The 25,629-nt window shown below is 41.7% G+C and overlaps 1 protein-coding gene across 3 annotated transcripts in view; it reads left to right on the top strand.

Annotated features, from left to right (window-relative positions):
* The window catches only part of COL4A6 (collagen type IV alpha 6 chain), a 276,876-nt gene that overhangs the window by 190,036 nt on the left and 61,211 nt on the right, over nt 1–25,629 (top strand). For all 3 annotated transcript variants that reach the window (XM_063660364.1, XM_054472576.2, XM_054472577.2), the window contains 2 exons: nt 21,018–21,152; nt 22,668–22,712. In XM_063660364.1, coding sequence (XP_063516434.1) covers nt 21,018–21,152; nt 22,668–22,712 — 180 coding nt within the window. The remainder of the gene's footprint in view (nt 1–21,017; nt 21,153–22,667; nt 22,713–25,629) is intronic.

Below are 25,629 nucleotides of genomic sequence, written 5' to 3'. Positions count from 1 at the left end.
CGGTTGTACAACAGTGTAAACGTACTTAATGCCACAGAACTGTATACTTAAAAATGGCTAAAAGGGCCAATTTTATGTTAGGAATTTTTACCATGATCAAAAACAAATTTCAGTGCTTTTTATTAAATGTGATTAGGTATCCTGGTTTGGATTCTGGAACAGAAAAAGGGCATTAGTATAAAAACTGGTAATATCTGCCAAGCACAGTGGCTTGCACCTGTAATCCCAGCAATTCAGGAGGTTGAGGCAGGAATATCACTTGAGGCCAGGTGTTTGAGACCAGCCTGGGCAACATACTGGCATGTCTCTTACAAAAAAAAAAAAAAAAAAGCTGGTGAAATCTGAACAAAATATGGAGTTCTGTTAATAGTATCTACCAATGTTAAATTTGCTAGTTTTGATGAATGTACAATAGTTACATAAGTTGTTAACATTAGTAAAACCAGGTGATGGGGTTAGGGGTGTACTGGAACTCTCTGCTATCTTTGAACTTTTCTATAAATCTAATATTATTCCAAAATAGAAAGTTTTTTTAAGAAAATGGATTCTATTTTGACCCATCATTTTGGAAAGGAGGTAGAAAGGACCATCAGAATAATCTGGCAGAAGACCAAGAGGTAGAACCTTTTTCTTCTCCAGAGCTTCCAAGTTGAGCTCCTTAGAAATGATAGTAGCTAAGGTGCAGTAGAGCACCCCTCACCAAGCTATGCTACTCTGAAAACAGCTCAGTCAGAACACTTTCTGTTCAGGGTTTTGTATATATATAAAAATATATATATTTACTATTATATATTATATTATTATGTATATTTATTATATATGAATAATATGTAAGATTATATATAATATATGAATCATAATAACACTATTTACTGGATGGCAGTTCAGCATAGTGATTAAAAGTACACAATCTGCACTCAGACTGCCCGGGTTTAAATGGTATTTCTACCACTTTCCAACTGTATGATTGTGAATAGTTATTTAACTTCTCTTTGCCTCATTTCCCTTATACATAAAATGGCGATGATAATAGTACCTACTTCATAAGCTTTTCTGAGCATTCTATGGTACCATCTTTATGAGATGCTTAGCACAGGCCTGACTTAGAGTAAGTGTAGGTATTATTATTATGTGTCAGGCATTATATTAAGTGTTTTATATACATTTATATTACTTGTGAACTGCTATAATGTCTCATTTTACATTTTTTATAACTTCTAAATTATATGATATTTTTGGGGCCCAAATCATAAGCGTAAAGTTAACATACCCAAGTACCCACCAACCAGATCCAAGATACAGAACATTATCATCACCCCAAAATTTCCTATATGCCCCCACCCAGTTATTACCCACCAAAATTAATTCCATGTGTTTCTGTTTCTATTCAGTTTCAGAGATACTTCCCCCTCCATTTTTCATAAGTTAATCTGGGGATTGTAGAAAACATTAGCATGATTCAAAATGCAAAACCATAGTTAGTAATGTTTTTCCTCTCCCCTCTGTTTCCTCCAATATTTAATTTGAAGCACTATGGCTAATTTATTTTTAAATGAGAGTCACGTGGCATTTTTGTCAGAAAATTGCATGAACAGTAATTTTCAAAGCATTCTGAAGTGCGTCACAGCCCCCTTCATTCAGTTCAACCAATATTGAGTGAGCACTTAATTTGGCAAAGCACAGTAGTAGAAAGAAAGGTGAACCAAACAAAGGCTTGTCTTTAGATGCTCCAAGCCCAATTTGGGAAACAGGCCCTTAGACATAGAATTCTAGTCCAAAGCACACTCTGAATATAACAATAGAAATGGGAAGTTCTACATGTAAAATTACCATTTACAATAACAACAAAAAAGAAAACCTGTAGCATATCTTTTTTGTTAGTAATTTACCTGACAAAAAGTATATTGGACATTTTATAGGTAAAAATTTTAAATTCTACAAACAGATGTAATAGATCTGAATCAATGGTGGGATATACAATGTTGATGGATGAGATGACTTATTGTAAAGATGTCAATTTTTCCCAAATCTACAAATTCAATGCCATTCTTTTTTGTTGTTGTTGTTGTTGTTTGTTTTTGTTTTTGTTTTGAGACAGAGCCTCACTCTGTTGCCCATGCTGGAATTCAGTGGTGCAATCTTGGCTCACTGCAGCCTCTGCCTCCCAGGTTCAAATGATTCTCTTGCCTCAGTCTCCCGAGTAGCTGGGATTATAGGTGCCCACCACCACGTCCAACTAATTTTTGTATTTTTAGTAGAGACGAGGTTTCACCATGTTGGCCAGGCTGTTCTCAAACTCCTGACCTCAAGTGATCTACCCACCTCAGCCTCCCAAAGTACTGGGATTACAGGTGTGAGCCACCACACCCAGCCAAATTCAATGCCATTCTAATGAAAATACCAGCAGTATATTTTAAGGAACTTTAAAAACTTATTCTAAAATGTAGATAGAAGAATAAATGTCCATGAATATTTAAATTGATTTTTGAATAAAGAACAGGTGACTTTCCCCTCTACAATTTGAGAAATGCTGCAAAGACATATTATTATTAATAATAAGTAGGAGTGCACAGTAAAAGGCCAGTAAACCAATTAATAGGATATAGAGCTCAGAAACAGATGATGAGATAAAAGTAATTTTACATCAAGGGAAGGATGGACTTTTGGTATTGGAATGGGTGGATCATCATGTGACAGAACTTCCAAACCAGTGTGTCACATTACAAGCTATAAATGGATTATAGGTATACAGAGCTATTGATCTCCTTGACCCTTAGGATATCCAGGAATAACCTAACGTGGCCAGAGCTCCCAGGCTGGTGGCTTCCACGGGTGACTATGAGCAGTCCCACCAATTTACCACATTATGCTAAGCATATGCTATCATATCCTCTTGGTTCGATTACCTGAAAAAGAAAAGAAAAGCACTGTTATCTGGAGAAAAATAGAGTTGGATTGCTACCCTATATCACATACAAAGGTGACCTCTAGATAGATTACAAGCCTAAATGTGAAAGGTAAAACTGTAAATGTAGGAGAATTTCTCTATAACCTGAAATAGTGTAGAACTTCTTAAATAAGACCCCAAACCACAAGACATAAGGTGGAAAGTCATAAATTTTACTACATCAATTTTAAGACTTCCGGTTCAATGAATGATACTATAGACAAAGGTAACAGACAGATGATAGACTGGGAGAAGGTATTTGCAATGTCTAAAACTGACAAGGCATTGATAGCTACAATGTCCAAGGAACTCTGGCAAATTGACAAGAAAAAGGCAGAAGACACAACTGTTAAAATGGGAAAAGCATATTCACAGAATGGACAGACCACAGAAGGGGAGAAACTGCATTGGCTAACAAGCCTATGAAGAGATGATTAGCCTTGCTAGTATTCAGAGATGTGCAAATTAAAATAACAGTGAGATATCAAGTTATACTCATCAGATTGACAAAAATTTTAAAGTCAGATAACACCAAGTGTTTGTTAGCATGAGGAGAAAAAATGATTTTTCATGTATTGCTGATGGAAGTGTAAACTGTTACAGCTTACAATCTGACAGCACTCATTGGTATTAACCATGTATTCCTACACCCAGAAACCTCAGTGCTGCATATATATCCTGCAGAACCTCTCCGTGGTTTGAAAATAGGACACTTACGGGGATGTTTATCACAGAATCATTTGTTTATCACAGAATTTTTTGTGTAAGGGATTAGAGGCAAACTAGATGTCTATCCATAGAGAGATGTACATGTAAAATGTGGTAAATGCATACTTTCAAATATTACATAAGGGTTAGAAGCAATAAAGTAGTTGTGCAAATAGTAATATAGATCTTGAAGACATTCTTGAGCAAGAATGAGAAATACAATGTGATCTATAACCCAAAGACAGCAACATCAATTTAAAATACACACACGGCTGGGTATGGTGACTCACGCCTGTAATCCCAGCACTTTGGGAGGCCGAGGTGGGTGGATCACGAGGTCAGGAGTTCAAGACCAACCTGGCGAAGGTGGTGAAACCCCCATCTCTACTAAAAATACAAAAATTAGCCGGGTATGGTGGTAGGCGCCTATAATCCCAGCTACTCAGGAGGCTGAGGCAGAGAATTGATTGAACCCAGGAGCTGGAGGTTGCAGTGAGCCGAGATCACGCCACTGCACTCCAGCCTGGGTGACAGAGCAAGACTCCATCTCAAAAAAAAAAAAAAAATACACACACACACCCAAAGCCAGATAGATAGATAAATAGATAGATAGATAGATAGATCGATAGATAGATGATAGATAGATAGATGGATAGATAGATATAGAGAGGTGATAAGTAGATGACAGATAGATAGAGACACATAGAGACAGAAGACAGACAGATGATAGATAGATATAGATAGATAGATAATAGAGACACATCAAGATTGATGATAGAGATAGATAGATGATAGATAGATAGATAGATAGATAGATAGATGATAGAGACAGAGGGAGAGAGAGAAAGAGAAAGAGAGAGATAGTTGTTAGATATCCTGGACTCATATCAAATATATTAAAGAAGATACCTGAGAGGGATAGAAATGAGAATGGGGATGTGGATGAAGGAAAAGATCTTTTCAAAATGAGGAGCTGGACATGGACTAATGATGACATTTTATTATGAACTAATAGATGTAATTAACTTGGCTCTTTATAGCTGAGTTATTCCCCCAAAATTTTTAAGTGATTTGGGAAGGGAGACATCAACTCCAACCAGGGAAATCTGAGAAGTCTGTTTGGAAGAGGGCAGATTTGAGCTGAGCTTTGAAAGATGGATAGAGCCTTGGTAGAAAGTTCTGGAAGAGAAGGGTATTTTTGGTGAGGAAGCAACTTGGTTGGAGGCCAGGTGGTGAGAGAGTACAAGATGGGTTTAAGTATCAGCAAGGAGACTGTAATTTTTGAAGTCTAGGGCAAGTAGGGGTGTTTTGCGGAAAATAAGCCTGCAAAGACAGGTGGGAGTTGAACGGTGAAGGGCTTTCAATGTGTGATTAAGGAGTGTGGGTTTTATTTTGAAAGTAATATGGAGTGGTTTACAGTTTTTGAGCAGGAGAGCAATAGGACCAGACCTAGGACAATTACTGTCACAGAGTGTTAGATAGATTGCTGCAATGTTTGACTGGACACAGAGAGAACTCCAGAGGCTGTTGTCATTATCCAGGTGAGAACTAATGAGGGACTGAGCTAGGCTTTGGTTATTGGTTCCTAAAGGGACTAATAAGAGTGGCATGGACATGGACTCAGGAAATTGGCGGGACCTGAGAAATAAATTAGAATGCTGTCTCATTTTTATAGCAAAGGTGGTGGAAATTGTAGGAGATGGATGAAGTCACCATGAGAGAGAAAAGAGCCTTTGGGCAAAATGGAAGGGGCCAGTGAAGACGATGATGAAGGGACAAAGGACTGAAGAGCCCATAGTATAGTGCAGTGAAAGCCAAGGAGGGGGTTTCAGAAGGGAAAAGAGTGTTCGGTGATGACAAATGCTGCAGAGGTCTGTGGGATTAGAATTTAACAGAGGTCACTGGTTACCTTCCAGAGTACTCTCAAGAGAGAGGAGTTGGTAGGCCCAGATTGCCAGGGATTGGAGAGAGTGAAAGGAGAGGAAATGGATGCAGTGACTGTTGGCTGGTTTACCATGAAGTTTGTTCTGGAAAGGCAATGGAGAAATGGGATGGTAGCTTACAGGGAACGGGAGTAAGGGAGTCAGAGGAAGCATTTTTATTTGTTTTATTGGTTAGTATCAGGCACTCCAGAGCATGTTTCGAAGATGAAAGGAAAGCAACCAGTCCAGAATAGTTACTGGAGTAGGGTTCCAAGGGCTAGGATCCCTGGAGCAGCTACCTGGCAGTGCTCACTGCAAGCTAGCCTTGCTGTATCTTGGTGTGCACCTTCCACCTAATTGTGCTCTTTAGCTTTGCCTTTGGGAGATCTTTCCTCTTGCAGATACACTTACTAGAGCTTCTCCCACCCCCATAACAACCCCTCACTTTTTCTTCTCTTGGGTTCCGGAGACTGGTTGAAACTGGACTAACAAAGACACCTGTCTTTGTCAAGTCTGCAAGTCAAGGGATGTGATTAGCTGCTTGGTTCTCAGGCCAAAGGACCTGAAGCACTCAAAGCCCTGAAGGGGAAAGTACTTGAAGATTTGTTTTCCACTCAGCTTTAAGGGACAAGTGTTGCTACTCTCGGCCGTGGCAGCCTTCATAGGGGACTTTATCTCTACAGAATTCTGTATTAACTTTTTCTGAAAGATTGCCAGCACCTGATTCAAAAGCTTTTAAAATCCTCATAAAACTAGAGAATGAAAAAAAGCAATAATGGAGGTGGAAGGTAAGCAGAACATGGGACTTCCTGCCCAGTTCACCATCCGGCCAGGCCCCTGGTCTGGCCAACTCCTTTTCACCTCTTTTTCTCCCCCAGATCATAGGATTTAGCCTGTTTTGCTTGCTTTTCAGACTGCCACTTCCCCCCTCCTCAATTTCCCATCTAGATACCTTTAGGGATGGTTTCCTGATTTATCCCTAGCTCTGCTTTCTCTAAGAACCAGATAATGGACTGTTAATTTGTTTAAAGTGTTTTCATTGCTACAAACTCTAAGGAAACAGTTGGGCAGAGTGAGATATAACCAAAAGTAGATGACGGTGTGAAAGTGGGGAAGGTACAGAGGATGAAGAACCCTGACAAAACATGAGTCTCTAGTGAGCTGTGAACACATGGGCTGCCTACTCTCCTCCCTATACAAGCCATAGACTCTGACCTGGGAGTTAGCACCATTATCTCCCCAGCAGCTGAAACCATCTCTCTTTGAGTTAAATGCTAGACAAGGTCTTCAGCCTGAGGTAGATGTGGGGTGAGGTTGCTAACAGTCTAGTGGATTTTCCCCACGTGTGAATCCTCAGGTTGCTCTCTCTGACTCCAGATTTGTCTTGACAGAATAGGCTCAAGTATTAAATGTTGAACATAATTTATACCACTAGGTGGTTCAAGCGTCTCACTTAGAGCAAGGGCAAATTTTCTTATAAATCATTATTTACCAGGAATTGCTGGCTCCCCTCTGGCTCTCTCTCCAGCTTGGAGCCCAAGATCAGCCATTTCCACATTGTTCTTACCTTCCTCCTATTGGACTTATCCCTCTCCCTCACCTGCATCCTCAGCTCCAGTACTTCTGGTATATTTGCCAGTGCCCAGACCTGGAAAACCCCACCACCTGCTTTGCTTCCTCCTTCTCCTAAGCTGCCAACTATTGTTTGAGGAAGGTTCCTGCACACATAAAAACATGTTCTCTAGTGTCGATGGAGCTCTCAGTGCTGCTTGGTAGGCCTTCACACTTTTCTAACAATTGACGTCCTGCCACATCCTCCATAGCATCTCCTTCTGGCCCTCCCCAGTCATCCTCGACCTCCAATACCTTCCCTCTCTACTCATGACCTCACTTCCTACATTTGTTGAGAAAATTGAGATCAATTTGAAATAGACATTCTCCACTTCCCTCTCACTTACCAAAATGTGTCCTGGGTCTTTTTCTTTATACATCTTCTTCTACTCTCTAGTTTGGAAGAATAAAAAGCCCCCCTCTATCTCCAAGATGAACCCATCAACAGTCCTTGGGTTGAGAATCATATCCCTCCTGCCTTTCTATGCCTTATGGTATATACTCATGTGCATGCATAACTTCTCTTTTTTAACTTGGATTGAGAGTTCCTCAAGGACAAGGCCCATGTTGCATTCATTTCTGTTTCCAGCATGTTGCACCATGGCATAGTCGGCAATCAACAAATTGCCTGATTCATCTCTAAAAAATTGCCTCATCGATTTACTGAACTGATGAGTTGTTGGTGGAACAAGTAGACTGATTTGAGTTCTTTGTCCTTTGTGCATCTACGTAATTGATTGCTAAGGGTGCCACTGGGCAGCAAGAAGAATTTAGGGAAGAGTCAAGAGGATTCAATACACTCCAGACCCAGGGTTTTTGGTGGAGTTATATGACATTTTATTTGGAATTTTTGACCAAGAATTGACCTATCACTTTATTAAGGGAATAGTTGGAAAAGCTGCTAGACTCAAACTAAAGATCTTGCTCTCCTCCCCTTAAACTGCATGGCCATGGACAAGTTAACCCCTGGGTCTCAATTATTTTCTCTAGTACATTGAGGACAGTGTTGTTATGAGCATTAGATGGAGTCATATGTGTGAAAACACTTTGAAATCTGAAGCACTTCACCAATGTAAACTTGTAACTCTTAGACCTGATGCCACCAACAGCTCTAGAGCTTCTACTTTATCCATACCACAGCTGCCACCACCTCCACTGCCCATCTTTCCTGTTGCACACAGAACTTGATCTCATCTCAGCTTCCAACTGTCCATGATGGAAAGGGAAAATATATCACAAATGTGGAGATCTCATTCCCTTCCCATCTTTTTGCCTGCGTGTGTCTGTGCAGAGGGCTTTACTAGTCCATAGGGACTACTACATATTGTTGTGAGGGTCAAGGGAAGGGAGCTGTGTCATCTCATCTTCTTTAGTTCAACTCCATGATTGTCTATGATAATCCATGATTATATGGCAGGCTATGCCAGACTACCAGCAGGCCCTACCATTTTAGCAGGCTCTTGTGCCTGTGGGCATGTGTGTTTGGATTGGAATGTGTATCCCTTTATCAGCATAGGTGTGCATATTAATGCTCCTCTGGTTCTAAATGAATACAGGGGTGTAAGTTTGCATGGAAACAGCATTGAAACTATGTAAGTAAATTGCTTCCCTCTCTTCCTTGCCCTTCCATCTCAGAGCTCCCTGAGTTCTCTGACAAGGAGGTCCTGACATGATTTCTTTGATCCTACCCTTTTTTTTACTCCTTCCATTTAGGGAATAGTAGTTGGTTGCTCCCAGTTACCTCTCATTCCCAAAACTTGATGGCTTTTCACCAGAGAATCAGGGAAGTCAACATTGATCCAGAAGCAATCAGCTCCCACCAGCTCAGTATTGGACCAAAGGTTGTGTAGCATATCAATGATGGGCAATATATTATGTCAGAGAATAATGCCAAAAGTATCCCTTGTCTAATGGAATAGATACACTGCAGCAAAAATTGCTCTGAAGTGAATTTCTGGCAAGTCCTGTTTCACTTTGATTTTTATTATAAAACCGTAGCTGTGTTTTGCTAGAAAAACTAAAAGAAAAAGGTTGGCTCCAGATTGTAATTAAACCATGTATTTTTAAATAAACCATACATTTGTAATAATGTAGATCTAATCATTTTAAAACTGTAATGAGACTCCTGTGAAAGACAGTCAATTTGCTCCTACCTTTCACAGCTTTAAATTCTGCTCCTCTTTTTATTCAATCTTTTTTCTACTGAAAGCTCTTCCTTAAGGGTTTACTGCCTCATGAGTCCAGCAAATGAGGTTTGTTTGTTTGTTTGTTTGGTGGACAATTGGAGTTTGGTTATTCGAGTTTTTTCTCCAAAAGCAAAGTTTTGTCAGTGGAATGAAACTATAGCTCCTTTTCACATGCATTGTCTCAACTGATGCTCAAAGCAACCTAGGAAATGGGTAGAGCAAGTAATATCCCCATTTTGCTGATGAGAAAACAAAGGCTTAGAGATTAATTAACTTTTTCAATATCATACAGCTAGAAGGTTGGAGCAGGGAATTGAATCTAACTCTTCTGCTTCAAACAGGAGACGTTTTTAAGAGGCAAAGGTGACATCAATTCAAGTTTGCTAGAAAATTTTCAAATCAAAATCATTCTCAAATTAAGTATTTCATGTTTTTCCAACAGGTATATTAGTTTTAGGTTAAATTCATCCCAAGTAAACTTGTGTTTATTTTCTCATGCAGTCTGGAAACTCGGTACACACTGGGGATCTTTGTATAGACTGAATGCCCATTCCAAGTGATATGGGAGCTCATTCAACCATTTATAATAGTTACAAAGGTGTTTAGTTGTTCTGTTTTTATTTTTATGTCCAACTATTGATCATATTTACAGTTTTATGTGATTTTTTTATTCTTGCAATTCCCATTAAATATCACAAAAGGGAAGTTTGGCATGGTTCCTGATAGTAGTTTTATGAATGTGTTATGGAGGAAAGGGAGACCTGAAGATTCTCCCATGAATTTATTTGCCTCTATCTAGACATCTCCACTTCATCCTATTTTAACAATTATTGACATTTCCCAGGGGTAAGTGAAAATATGACATGTCTAAAGACTAATTCTCCAATTTCTGCTCAACCTAATGACCATCAAGTTAGCATACTGTGCCTATATTCCTTCTGCCACTAAACTAATATGCTAGCATTGGAGACTCATAGCACATCAGAATTTGTCTACCAGAGCCTAGATAAACTAACTATTACCCACTGACCTGGTAAGAAGACCACTTCAGTTGTGGAACCAGAAGAAATCCCCCATCTTTTAAGTTCTAGGGAGTGCCATTCCTTGAAGTGCATCTTATTTCTTAATTTATTAATTATATTAGTACATTTCTATTAAAGAGTACCTATTCCAATGAAAAGTGTAGGTAAATTGAGATAAATTGCTTTGGTATCAATGAAAATAACAATATTTTCTCCGCAGTGTAGCTCTTACTGCTCCTGTTCATGGGTTTGTGTCTCTGCGTTCAGAGCACCATTCAATGCAGAGACAGTGTAGCTTGGTGGAAGAAACAGAGGCTTTGATATCAGCAAATTGGCTTCACCAGTTGCTTGCTGTGTGATCTCAGGCAAGTTCCTTAATCTCTCTGTATCTGAGTTTCCTCATCTGTAAAATGAGATTAATACCCACCTGTTGGGGCTGTTAAAAGATTAAAGGAGGTGAATTTAAGGAATAGCACTTTATAAACTCTTGGTAAAAGAAAGTTATTATTATGTTTTAGAAGAGAAATATGAGTAAACAGTTAGAAGAAATGGATGCAAAGTCTTGCCTAGCAAGAGTTAACTTTATCAGTCCGGATATGTCTTCCTAAAAATTTCAACATGCTGACAATAACCAGTGGAATGGGTGTATGTATCTTTGAAAACAAAACGTGTAGATGCATGTCTTCGTGCCTGGGCTGGCTGCTTCAAACGCTGATTATAGATGAAGAACTAGAAAAGAAATGTGATTCCATTTAAGTGTTGAGGGGGAGACTCTGATACTATTTATTAGCTGTGGCAGACCTGAAAATTGCCTTTGCAAGACATCAGTCACTATGTATGTATGTATGTATGTATGTATGTATGTATTATGTATGTATGCATGTATGTATGTATGTAGATGGAAAGGGTCACTGCTCTTGTTGGCAAATTGTAGGTGATGTTAACATTATCAAGCTGATCCAAAGCTTCTTGGGCCACAAAATAGGTCTCTATATCTGCATGATATGAGTCTTTACCTGCCATATGCTAGACACAGTCTTCACCACCAGCATTCTTTCTTTTTTATTTATTTCTGCAGGCAATGCTAGTTCATTAGTGCTGTTACTAGGAGAGTGAAGTGTATGGCTCTATGGATACTCATCTCCGTTTGTTTCAACAGAGAGAGCACGGAGTTGACTGGGAGGCTCTGATGTAACTCTTCCACTGAGCAGCTGTGTGACATTAGCCAGCCTGTTGGCTAACTGCTTTGCAGCTTGGTGCCCTTCGCCTGCCTTGCAGATGTATTGTGATGATCCAAAGGAAGGGTGAAAAGAAAACTGCTGTGAAGTTTAAGTATTCTGCTTATGGGGGTGTTATTATTAATATCTTTCTTACCACATTTCATTGCTAGGAGAAAGATCCCTAGCTACTGAGGTAAAGTTTGTTAAGTTCTTGCATTTCCCCCCACCCACTAGCTGAAATGAGAATTTCAGTTGTAAAGCAAAGACAAATTGTAAAAATCAAGCCACCTTGTTTCTAGGCTGGAGGTCAAGGATCTCTGCTCCCCCTTCTCAAAAGGCCATAAGGAGTTTTTTAGGATAGTCACATTCTTTTAACTCCATTTTGCTCCTAGCAAATGAGACTTGGAAGTGGCCTTCTCAAACATTCCCAAGGGCATATTTAATTCTCTATTTTCATTCATTTCATAATTCTGCATTTTCCCCACAATTATGTTTTGTGTGTCTACTGCACACCAAATACTGCATCTCCGGGGATGTAGTGGTGAACCAACCTCACTCTGTTTCCTCAAATCTTCCTGTTTTGTGGGAAAAATGTGCTAAACATCTCCCTAGATGTTTGCCCAGGCATCTTAAATTCCACCTGTCCAAAGGTGAATTCCTCATCTTCCACCCAAGACTCTTCTTACTCTAAGTTCTCTCATGTCATCAAAGAGATCCACTCGGTTGCCCAATCAAGAAACACTGGAGTCATCATTTGCACTTTCCTCTGTTTTACTCATCAGTTCCAAAATGGCACTAAGTCCTTATAGTTTTTAGCCTCTGAAATATCTCTCAAATATGTCTTTTCCCTGTCTCCACTGCCATGAACCTAGTCCATGTCACCATTATTTCTCTTCAGGAGGTCATAGCCCCCTCGTGGGGTTCCCTGTCTCCAGTCTTGCTACTCCATCCACTCCTTTCCTCTTGTGGTGTGTCATAATGAGGAAGAAGGAGAGGTGCCCTAAGTCATAGTGATAAAGGAATGCTGAGGGCCTTTCAGAGATTGTGAACTCCAAACCTGCACAAGCCATAATCGTTTGCTAAATAATAATACATCAATAACAACAAATAACTTTTATTGCACATTTAATATATGCAAGGTGCAATGCTAAATGATTTACAACAGGGATTCTCCAAGTGTGGTCTTTGATCCTGTAGAGTCAGCACCACCTGAGAACTTGTTAGAAATGCAAATTTTTAGACCCAGCCGGCACTACTGAATCTGAAACTCTGGAGCTGGAGCCCAGCAATCTGTGTTTTAATCACCTCTGGGTAAGTCTGATGCATGCTAAGGAGCGAAAATAATGATCTACTCGAATTTTCTTATTTAATCTTCATAATTACCCTATGAAGTAGACACTGATATTATCCTCACTTGACAGCTGAAGAAATTTGAAGATGCCATTTGTCCCAAAGTCCTACAGTGGTGAAGAGGGAATTTGAATCCTAGACTTTTGAACTCTGAACCCTGTACACTTAACTAGCATATCATCTCACTTCACTAAATTCTGAACCAAACTGGAAGCCAAACCAAAGTTTAAAACAAAACATGCTAATGTACCAGATTAAACACCTCAGCTTCTGTAAATTTTTGTAGGTTATCCTCTATTGCCCTTTCTTCCTGATTCCCTGTGATCTCACCTCTGCTCCAGCCAGACCCAGGCTTCTGACTGGCCCTCGCTGACAGAATTTGCTGATTCCCATCAACATGTTGTTCTTCATATTTAGAATGCATTCACTAACAGTTTGTTGGGTCTTTCTTTGCCCCTCTGCTCCCTTGTCAACTCGCATGTCTCTGAATTCCTCTTGGACTTGTGGTATATACAGTATAATTGTAAAAATGCATTGCATATGACTGGTATGGTTTGGCTGTATTCCCACCCAAATCTCATCTTGAACTGTAGTTCCCGTAATCCCCACACGTCATGGGAGGGACCCAATGGGAGGTAATTGAATCATGGGGGTGGTTACCTCCATGCTGTTTTCTTGATAGTGAGTGAGTTCTCATGAGATCTGATGGTTTTATAAGGGGCTTCCCCCACCCTTCACTCTGTACCTCTCTTTGCTGCCACCATGTGAAGAAGGACATGTTTGCTTCCCCTTCTGCCATGATTATAAGTTTCCCGAGGCCTCTCCAGCCATGCTGAACTGTGAGTCAATTAAATCTCTTTCCTTTAATACAATGACCTTATCTCCAATACTTTTTGTGATATGGCCTTATCTCCCCCAACAAGCTTAAATGTTCCTTGAGGACATGGGCCATGCAGTGTGTTTCTTTTGTGTATTGCCTTCTCAGCCCCTACATGTATATTCATACTTGCCAAGCACAAAACTTAGCATGAGATGAAAAGTGTTTAATTAGGTTGGTGATGGGCCATGCATCATCTGTTTTCAAGGGATAACATAACTATAAGTTTCATGAATGCAGAAACTATGTCTTACCTGCCATCTTAACCTCTGTGCCTGGCACAGAGTAAGTGCTGAATAAATCATTGTTGAATGGATGAATTCCATTCAGGATGAGAATCAAAGCCATTTCACTCAGCGATCTCAGAGAACAAAGAATGCCCAGAAACTACATTAGATGTAGACCATTTCTGTTTTCAAAGGCTCTAAAAGGTATTGTTTTAAAAGTCTACAGTTGATGTTGTATGAACTTGGGTAAGTCCCATTCTCTTTCTGCCCTTCAACTTCTCCATCCTGAACTGGATCAATTCCTGAGTCTTATGCAGCTCTCTTTTCAGTGATTCTGTGATCAGATGTTTCCTGATTGCACTCTATTGCAACTATCATAAATTAAAGTTAAAATTCTAAGGCCCCCCCAACCATCTGAATGGATCCATCCTCTTGGCCAGGGGCTTTCCAAAGCTAACCTGGAAAACTGGTTCAGTCCATGTTAGGAACAAGGAACCAGACATGCCTCATTATACTCTCCTCCCTTTTGGAGTTACTGATAGAACAGACTCTTTACATCTGAGAAGAAACATTTACCATCTATTCTCTCCAAAGCCTGCTACCTGGTGGCTTCATCTATTATGATATATCCTTGGTTTCCACAACCCCTTATTATAACCCAGACATTCTCTTCTATTGATAATAACTCTTTCAACAAATTGCTAATCGGAAAATCTTTGATTCCACCTATGACTTGAAAGCCCCCCACCCTGCCCCAGGCTTCCAGTTGTCCCAGCTTTCCAGACTGAACCAATGTACATCTTACATGTGTTGATTGATATCTCATGTCTCCCTAAAATGTACAAAACCAAGTTGTGGCCTGACCACCTTGGCCACATGTTCTCAGGATCTCCCAAGGGCTGTTTCATGGGCCATTAGTCACTCATATTTGGCTCAGAATAAATCTCTTCAAATATTTTACAGAGTTTGACTTTTTCCTCAACACTATTTAGACTTCCAAACAAGATACTGCTGTACCTGGGCCACTGGCTTCTCAGTCATTTCTCAATCATTTCTCCACTCAGCAAACATTTACTGATGCCCACTGTGTACCAGGCATAGTGCTGAGCACAGGTGATTCAGTAAAGAGTAAGACATAAGCCCTGTCCTCAAGGAGTTCAGTCTGTTGGGAGGTATAGACACATAAAGAGGCAACCTAGCCCACACAGTTGGGTGGGGGTAATCATAGAAAGCTCCCTGGAGAAGCTGATATCTTGGTTAGAGCCCGAAAGATACAGAAGTGGTAGCCAGGAGAGCAGAGCCATATACAAAAGCACATAAAAAGGCCCTTGGGTAGGAGGTTAGGAGAGAGTAACGCAAGATTGGAGGTCACAGACCATTTGGCAGACTGTGGCAACACTTCAGGCGAGAGATGAGAAAGACTTGAACTAAGACCATGGGGCTAGAGATCAATGAACAGGTTTCAGTTAGATTTTGGAGGTAGAATTCACAGTCCTTGCTAATGGATCGGATGTGGGAGATGAGGGAATGGAAGGGTCATGGAGGACCCCTGAGTTTCTGGCTTGATCAGCTTTATGAATGGTGCCATTTACTGAGTTAACTCAGAAAAAGGGAGCTGGTTTGGAGAATGGGATTGAGGAGAAGCCAATGTGGTTCAGTTTGGGGCATGTTGGGTTTGAGTTGGAATATCTATTTGAATAGATCTCTTATAAGTCATTGACTGTAAGGATCTGGCACACTCAGAAGAGAAATCTGGGCTGGAGGTTCAGATTTGGGAGTCATTAGTATGTAGATTAAAGCCCTTCAGGAGGAAAAATAAACACTGAGAAGCCAAGTACCCAGGAGAACCAGGACACCATTGCTATGTAAAAGGAGAAATGCTCTCACAGATGTGGGGTGCTGGCATACATGCTCATCTATTCCCAAGCACACATCTCTGCCACCAAAGAGGGTTGCTCAATGATGTCTGTGCATCTCCAACTGAAACTTAAGAGAAGGAGCATTAAGTGCCCAATCCTAAACTCTCCATTTTGCCATAAATGATGCCTAAAGGAACAAGGGAACTGATGCTTTCATTCTATCTGCCAGGTGTTTTATATGTATTAACTCATTTGAATGCTGACAATAATCCAACATAAGAGCTATTATTACACTTCAGCCGTTGATACTCACAATGGTTATATCCCTTGCCCAAGGTCACATAACTTAATTGGCACTAAGGAGACTTCACTTAAAGTGTACCTAACAGCACTGCACCACCTTCTACAACACAACTGGATCCTAGAAGGCCTGTGCACACCCTTCTCCCTTCCCTGCTTCATAAATACCATTTGCATCCCCTAGCTTAATGCTTTGCTTTACAAATCCCCCTGGGAAAAGCAAAGCTCTAAGTTGTCAGTCATTAACGCCTCAGTGGGAATGAGTTTCAGATTCTTCCTCAGGAACAAATGTTAATTTTATGGGAGAAGAACACTGGAACCTTAACAGAGGTATAAAAAGGCAGAAAGGGACTAAATTATGAAAAGTCAGCCCCCTCCACCAGTTTCACCATCCTGTCTAGTGTGAGGCATATGCTTTCAAGATTCTTCGATGATATTTCTACATATGTCTACTACTTTATAGGCAGCCCCGTTTCTAGGTCTTTTACCCTAGTTATCTGGGTCTGATCAGAGGCCACCTTAAACTGCACACTGATCCCAACTCACTGTGGTTGGCAGGAGGCAGCCAGCCTGGGCTGTGGCTGCAGACCTGCGGTTCCTGGCCTTAAGCACAAGTCCCAACTCATTCCCTTGAGAATTAGACCCTGATGTGCATATTTAAAATCCTGAGCAGATGGAAGCAGGACAGCTCATTGGAAAGACTTGGAGGAGTTCCTTCTGCCCTGTCTGGGTCTATTTGCCAAAATAAATGACATGTATCAGGGCAGGGCATTAGTCCAAGCCCATTGAAATTCTGCTAGCTGTCCAAACAGTGATGGTGTTTCAGATTGGTTCTGTGAAATGATCAGGGTTAGGAAGAAAGAAATAATGTGTGAGCATCTGGCTGCTGCAGCCTACTGATGGGGACAGTCCCAGGAGCGGGCTCAGGGTAGCGGAGGGGCAGCCTCAAGGACCCCCTAAGACATCTGCCACTGGCAAACAGGGAAACAGCCACATACTGGCAGCAGGTGGTCTGTTTAGTTCCATGCAGTTCCTACTAGCTATGTGACCTAAACAAGTCCTTCCTCTTCTCTCGGCCTTCCCCCTTCCCCCCGCCCCCCACCCCATGTATAAAATAAAGCCTGAATTGAATGGTCTCTAAGGGCCTTTCCTGCTCGAACATTCTGTGACTTCTGGTTTGATTTCTTTTTCTCTGTAGAGGGAGAGGCCCACCCACCCACCTGCTTATCTGTAGTCTCTATGTTCTCACACTGACCCCTGCTGGCCATTATGAAAAATGTCGCTGATAGTGTCGTGTGGGAAAGGAAAGGAATTCACCACTGATTTAGTTAATATTAAGCTTTAGCTGTATGGGTAATGAGGCAGAAATCCTGTGCATTAGAGATGAGGAAAAAAGATCATACAGCTATATGCACAAAGTAAGCGTATCTGGATGACAAAACAACCCGCAGAAGAAATGGGTCTCCCTCTTTTTTTTCTCAGTCACCTTCATTTGTTCCCGGTGTTCTGTGCCAGTGTATGAAAGGACATCCATGGATGGGAAGGCTTTTTGTCTCATATCCTATGACTGCAGGCTCCATAAGGGCCTCACACCATGCTGAGGGGACAGTTCTGGATGAGCAGAAACCTAGAAACTTCCCACAGGCCCTGCTTCTGGCCCTTGATTTAATGTGAGAGGTTTCAAACTGAGGTGCTGGCATACCCACCAACCCAAGCTGGAACCTGGGGCCAGTCCAGAAGTGCACGTTCCTCTAGGGGGTGCCTTTTCAAACTCCCATTTGGAAAAAGAATTAGAATTTTAAAAATATATGTGAGTTCTTTAGGAGAGTTCCTTTCAGCTCTCTGGTTGGAACACAGGGGTCAAGAAATTCTGCATGCCCACCAAGCAAGGAGAAAGGAAGCAGGCTGTGGGACCCTGTCTTTTCTGCATGGAATCGGAGTTCTAGTTAGGCCCAGCCCTCGAGTTGCCTACCTCCTAAGTCTCCTTGCTTACCCTTGCTGATAAGCATGTGCTTGCAAAGGTGAGAGACCAGAGGTAGAGGGTGCCAGTCCCTGTGCCTATGCTGGGTGCTGCTGGGACTCTTCTCTCTAATGGTGTGAGCAGGATGGGACTGGGCCACATCACAACCTGCTCTCTCAGTAGCTGTTCAGTGATTTATTGTGCTCTTCCCCTTCCTTCCCTTGATGTGGGAAAACTTTTGTCAGGGCTTGGATTTGGGTCAAGCATTCAGTGCCCTGACTGGATCCTCTCTGCTAGTAATAACACGGCCTCTGCAAGCCCATCCTGCCCTCCGTTCTCCCATCAAGCAGTTCCCTCCTCCTCAACAGCTGCTTCTTATCTGCCTCCCTTGTCCCAGCCTCAGGCAGGCAGCCCTGGCCTCATTCTGACATACACACATGTTCTCCTGAATGCTTCTTGATGACTTTCAGCCCTGAAAGACCGCTCTTCTCCCAACTCTCCCCCTGTTCCCAAACCTCTGAGGGTTCCCTGTGTCCTTCCACATCAAGTCTTCGACTTTTCTGAGGTGCTTTCCAGGCCTGCTTCAGCTAGAACCTTTCCAATCAACCTTTCCAATGCGGCCCATGACTTCCCCTAGCCATGGGCAAAATGTAAGCATTCCACAAACCCTCCACTGCCAACTCTTTTTTCGTGTTCCCACAGCACTTAGGTTCTGTTCCAAATTTGTACCATTTGCTGCGATTTTGTATGCATTAGTCTTGAAACCTAGGCCCACATTTTCTTTCTTTTTTTAACAAAATTATACTTCAAGTTCTAGGATATATGTGCAGAACGTGCAGGTTTGTTACACAGGTATACATGTGCCATGGTGGTTTGCTGCACCTATCAACCCATCATTTACATTAGATATTTCTCCCAGTGCTATCCCTCCCCTTGCCCCCCACCCCTCAACAGGCCCCCATGGGTGATGTTCCCATCCCTGTGCCCATATGTTGTCATTGTTCAACTCCCACGTATGAGTGAGAGCATGCAGTGTTTGGTTTTCTGTTCCTGTGTTAGTTTTCTGAGAATAATGGTTTCCAGCTTCATCCATGTCCCTGCAAAGGATGTGAACTCATTTTTCTTATAGCTGCATAGTATTCCATGGTGTATATGTGCCACATTTTCTTTATGCAGTCTATCATTGATGTAGGCCCACACTTTCGACCTCCTACTCACTGTCAACAGCACCCCAGCACTATTTTTTAAGTACTGCTCTTTTTCTTTTTATATTATTAATATGCATTATACACACGTACATATATACACACATATTTATTGATTTTGTGAAAATCCCAATAATAATAAATAACAGAACCACTGTAAACAAAGTTCCAGCAATGGGAGGTAGGAGCCTAAAAAGTGAAAGTTTACTCCACCCCCATCATTCCCAGAATGAAGCCTGTTAAACAGTTTGCAACCTATCATTTTTTGTAGGCCACATGTTGGGTATCGGAAAAGGTTGAGTGGTAGGTGGTGCCCAAGAGCACTGCATTTCCTTGGACAGAGCATCTTTTACTTCCTTGCAAGGGTCGTAGGTCTTCGTGGGCCTGATTGACACTCAAAATTATACTCCAAAGGATCATCACAGCTGGTGGCCACTTGCATCTCCAGTACTTAACTGTAGCCACAGCATAAGGCATCTGTCCCATTTTCAGCCTTTTAAAAAGTAAGCCTTGAAAGTGAACAGTAAAGGGCATGCTTAATGGGCTTCTTTTCAAAGTTTTTCACAGATTTGTAGGAAATGATGGACAGTCAGTAAAGGGGCCAAGAGGTGGAGATGGGAAGCATTTATGAAAATGGACTTTCTACCTGATACGGTGTTGTGTTCTCTGAGAGGTAATGCATATTACTAATGGTTTTCATTTTTCTGCCAAGAAAATTCAGTCCCTACTGGGATTTGTTCTAAATGATAGACCAGCCTGCCTGTGTTGCACCCACTGGGGTTAATGCTCAGTCTGAGTCCACTTTAAAATGTCAGCCTGAACTCTCAGACTTAATTGTTACAGACATTTTATAAGCAGGGCATTTAAAATCCTCAGGCTGTTCCCTCTTGCTATCATAATTGATACTTAATAGATATTCTTAGACTTCTTGTATTTTACACATTCAACACTTTACAGATTGGAGAGGAGAGGAGAGAGGGATAGGAAGAAAGAACAAATAAGCAATTCATGTGTGTATATGTGCGTGTGTATGTGTGTTTTCCCTGTGAATGTCTGCTACTAGGTGCAGTGATGGAGTCCTGGGATCTGCCAACAAAGATGAGCTCTTGCAGGTTTGTCAGCTTGTAGGTTTCTGGGCCCACTCTGACCCCCTGGGGCAATGTTCTTTAGGCACAGCCATTTCTGGATTTCACTGCAAGCACATAGTTGGCCATTTGGATGTGAGTTATAAAATGTCATGATGCTCTCCAGCGCTCTGTTCTTTCACTATGTTGACAATCTGATGGATAGCCTGGCATTAACTAGGAAGAGGACAATATTATCCATCCTGAATAACTAATTTCCTAAGAAGTACAAAGTTGAAGGATCTTGGTGCACATGAATCTTACTAAATTGTGTTCTTATACTAAATTGTGTGCTTATAAAATGTGTTCTATCCAAATAAGCTCAGCAGCCCCTAAAATAGCCTTTTATGATCCGTGTCTGGAACTTTGGCGTGCCTCACAGATCTCTCAGCCAAAATTATTCAGTGAAGTGATGACAGTGCTCTTTGTGCGTGGGAAAATGAGAAGTATTAATGCTAAGTCCTCTATTGACTAATTGCACTCCTTCTGTCCACCTTAGGGGCGACCTGGACCAATTGGAATTCAAGGCCCAACAGGTCCTCAAGGATTCACTGGCTCTACTGGTTTATCAGGATTGAAAGGAGAAAGGGGTTCCCCAGGCCTTCTCGGACCTTATGGACCAAAAGGAGATAAGGTAAGACCAGGAAAGCTTGATTTCTCTTTGATGCATGGGCCACAAATGTAAAGATCAGAAGTTCTCCATCCCAGTTCTGCTCATTTATGATGTCATTCCTGAGTAGTTTGGTGCCAGGCTGCATTTCTGCATTTTTTTTTTTTTTGAGACAGAGTCTCGCCCTGTTGCCCAGGCTAGAGTACAATGGCATGATCTCGGCTCACTGCAACCTCTGCTTCTTGGGTTCAAACGATTTCTCCTGCCTCCACCTTCCAAGTAGCTGGGATTACAGGTGCCTGCCACCAGCTAATTTTTGTATTTTTAGTAGAGATGTAGTTTCACCATGTTGGCCAGGCTGGTCTCAAACTCCTGACTTTGTGATCCACCAGCCTCAGCCTCCCTAACTGCTGGGATTATAGGCATGGGCCACCGTGCCCCACCCAGGCTGCATATTTTAATAAGAGATGGGATGGGTGATGGCCTGCCAATGGATCAGCCCACTTCTGGAAGGACTCCCATAGCAAGCACACCATAAAGTAAATGTATTAGCTGCTTGCTAAACAAGTGGGCTCACTGTGGTAAGAAGTCAGGTGGGTTTGAACTGTGCATGGACCGGAAGTCCAATCACCTGGGCAGCAGAGATCAGGAATCCAAGCAAGGATACAGGGAAGAAAGGGGTCAGAGTGCTTAGAAACAACCTAGGCCACAAATATAAGGAAAGAGCTGCAAGAAACGAGAGTGATAATGTCATGGTGGCAGGCTGACTGTTCAGCAGCTCAGTTTATGTTCCCTGCCTACTTTAATCACCTTCTATTTGCCCTGTTGGTGAGGGAATGATTCCCTCACTAGGATCATGGGGATGACTAAAGATATGACACCTGACACTGGGCAGATGAAGTTGACAGCAATTTATTAGTCACGTATACTCACAGCTCAGGGGAGGAAGATACCACACACCACATAGGGCCACATAGGGATAGCACTTGGGAACAGAGTTTAGAAGAAAAGGCTGTGCAAAGCAGACTTTGTAGTATCAGTAGGGCAGGGTGCCCCTGGTTCCTGAAGGTGGATGCAATTGGCTTGTTTGAATAGTCCAGTAGGCCAGCAAGAAATTTAAACTGCTATTCTAGGATAAGCAGGAGTTGCACCTGGTCCATTTGATAAGGAGAGTTGTTCGGCTAGGGGACCTTATCTGTAGAAGCATAATGGAGAGGGAAACTTGTGATTAGGTCATTCGAGGTTCTCCAGTTTTCCCCAGATGGCAGCAGGTAATAGTAAGCCTTAATTTTAAAACCTCGACTATACTCCCTTAAAAAAAAAAGAGCTGGTTTCGGAACAAAGACCTGTCTAAGGCCTTAGGTAGAGGTAAATGGTCACTTGGAACTGCAATAGGAATCAAGGGAATACAATATGGGGAGGGAGGTATGAAACACTTCTTAAAAATGTAGGCCATTGACTCTCATAAACAAACCTATTGAGTCTAACAAACATCAGTTGGATTGTGTCTTACATTCCTCTCCCTACTCCTTTTTTTAGGGTCCCATGGGAGTTCCTGGCTTTCTTGGCATCAATGGGATTCCGGTGAGTGTGTCCACAGATGAATTTTTCATATCCTCCTTTAGGTTCTGCCTCATATTTCGGACACTTTGACCTCAGCAACATCCTGTCTCATGCAAGCATGCTCAGGAACAAGTGTTGAGATATGTGTGGTGAGGTTTAAAGGGCAGTGGTCACACACAATTGCCCTTGGATTCAGGCACAAGCAGCCCTATGTCGGATTGGAGAGCGGAGGGACCTGTGTAGCCATAACATCAATATCTTAGCCAACATGAGTTAAGTCTTGTGGGTTGAGTGGAGCTTTGATTGGAGAGGAGGAACTGGTTCTAAGGTGTAAAGACAGAGCCACATTAGAGGATATATATCCTCATATAGGGAAATTAAGATGGTACATGAAATTAGAGGGTAAAATCCTTCATGATATCTTGATACATTCCATTTCATAATTTGTTCTCTTCAGCCATACCTCATTTCAGAGTGAATTTTCCTTTAAAGTTTTTACAAAGTGACTACTCCAAAGATCACTTGGAGGCAGCCTCTTGCAAAATTTATCCTGTGGACCTCTGCTCCGCCCAAGAGAAGTGGAAGGTTTGGAACTTGCAGACATTTCTTTTTTCCATCCACCCAGCCTAATCCCTTAGTTTCTCTATTTTCATCCTGTATCTGTGCCTACCCCACCACTGGTGATTCCATGGTAGCATTGCACCAGCCTTTAAAATACAATATTTAGAACTTATTGGCTATCTTTTTTTAGTTTTTCCCTTTGACACGTCTCTATATATTTAAGCCATAGTCTGGGCTATGTTTGTCTACAGCAGCAGTTTTCAATCTTGTTTAATAGAAAAACAGAATCTCAGCATATAGAACAGAAAAAAAAAAGTGCAGCTCCTCCATTTGTGGGAGGTCCTAGAGCCTGCTTTTATCCTTCCAACAGCCTCTCAGAGGTTGTTCTGAACCTTATCAAAGCATGGTTTTTGGAGGCCCTATAATTAACAGCTTTTGTGTTATACTCAATAATAATCTAGTATCAGGAAAAGGGGTTCAAATCTCTTTTTGCCAATCTATAGATATTTAATGTGCCCCTGCTATATGTTAGCACTCAACCTTGGGTATACAGAGGAATCATGTGGCTCTGCCCTGAAAGATAATATCATCTGATTCATTGTCTCCTCTGATCTAGTAGAAATTTATGAATTTGAAGAATTGAAGGCTCACTTACCTCATATCTGTTGCATGTATCAACAAATCGGCCATCAGACTTCAGCATTTTATTCAACTGCAGAGCCTGCAAAAATGCCCAGAAATAGACCAGTGGGAAAATAAGCGGACGGGGCTGGCCATCCTTTTATGATGTCTCCTGACATTTTCTTATGGCTGTGTTCTTATGGCCCCTTTAACCAGAGTCTCCACCCAGACTGTGTATCTTCTGGGAGCCACTGGGTAAGGGAAACTAGCAAACTGGAGACAGCCTCTTCCATTCATCCTGTGGACCTGGCTTTGCCAGAGATGAGTGGAGGACTTGGAGCTTACCATCTTAGTATGCCCTTCCTCCTGCAGTCTTGTTTTAATGGAAGCTGGAAGGAAGTGAATCCTGTGAGGCTAAGGCTGTTTCCAATTCTGAGCTGGAAACGGCCCCAGAGTCCAGCTGGATACTCTTGCCTCCAACCTGTGGCCAAGAGAGCCCTAGAGCTTGCAGGAATTGATCACTTCTCTTCGAGGCTTCATTGCTTGGCAGAATGAGTTGCAGCTGTTCAGACCCCTCTTAATGAGCTTACTGCTCCCAGTAGAAGTCCCCACTCCCTTGTGGGGTATCCACATCTTTTACTTAGGCCTTATCCTTTTCTAGTTTTCTTGCCTGAACTCCTGATATTTCCTTTCCTTGACCAAAAATTGTATGTGTTTTCTTTTGACTGCTGATTGCCCTAGCTGCAGGCTCCAAACCTCATTACTCCATAAAATCCCACTTTCTTGTTGTTTCTCTCTCTTGCAGCCTCTCAAGAAGTATTTGTTGAACATCTTCTGTTCAGTGCTTACCTCTTCCTTCCATCTCTAATCTCCCAGGAGTCATTGGTACCTGTCTCAAATACTCCAGCACCTCACTACCTACAGCCCTATGGGACTTAGTGATAGGTAGTTTTTTTGTGATAGTCTCATCCAGCTCCTAGAAAGCAGAGATTATATCTTCTGTTCCTCTCAGAAGCCCGAGAGGCCCATGACTGAACTCTGCATAGAGTAAACACTCTAAAGGTATTGCGGGGGAGGCTGACTCCAACCTCTAGTGCCTAGCAATAGTTCTTAGACTGTCAGGGCTCCCTCAGACAGAAAAACACAGACACCATAGGCCTAGTCAGACTGATTATTTTGTTCAACTTTCAGTAACACATATTAAGCAATTTGGCTGAAACCAACAGCTTTCCCAACACATCTTATTAACTGGATCACTGCACAGATCTGCTTCCCCTCTTAATATTAGCTGATTGTTAACATATGTGTCACTAGTTTTGGTCTCAAAACTCCATTTTTGCTGTCATGTAGACAATTTCAACATGAGTGGGTTAGTCGTCACTTCATGATAACCTAAGTCTTTGCACTAAAAGGCACAGCAACTAATCAAGAGAGTGAGCAAACAAGCATTCCTAAGATAGTCAACATTAGAACAACATAGACTAGGGACAGTAGGGCTGTGGCTTTTAATGATATCCCAGCTGTGAGTTGGGCCTGTTGGCATCCACAAGAAATGTGTGTTTATCAAATGTTTTCAGTTCAAAGCAGTTGGGAGCAGAGATTTTCACTTTGCAATTTATGTTTAGCTTTCCCCATGGAGTCAATCCCGAATCTCTAGTTCCCTGCCTGGAGACTTGTAAATGAGCACATGAGATTTATATCCTCAAAGTGAACACATACCACTCACCAAATGGAAACTTTTCCTTTGAAACTGGGT

Source organism: Pongo pygmaeus, chromosome X, assembly GCF_028885625.2.
Source record: "Pongo pygmaeus isolate AG05252 chromosome X, NHGRI_mPonPyg2-v2.0_pri, whole genome shotgun sequence".
Lineage (NCBI taxonomy): Eukaryota > Metazoa > Chordata > Mammalia > Primates > Hominidae > Pongo > Pongo pygmaeus.
The sequence above is the reverse complement of the archived record's forward strand: the minus strand, read 5'-3'. Positions and strand labels throughout refer to the sequence as shown.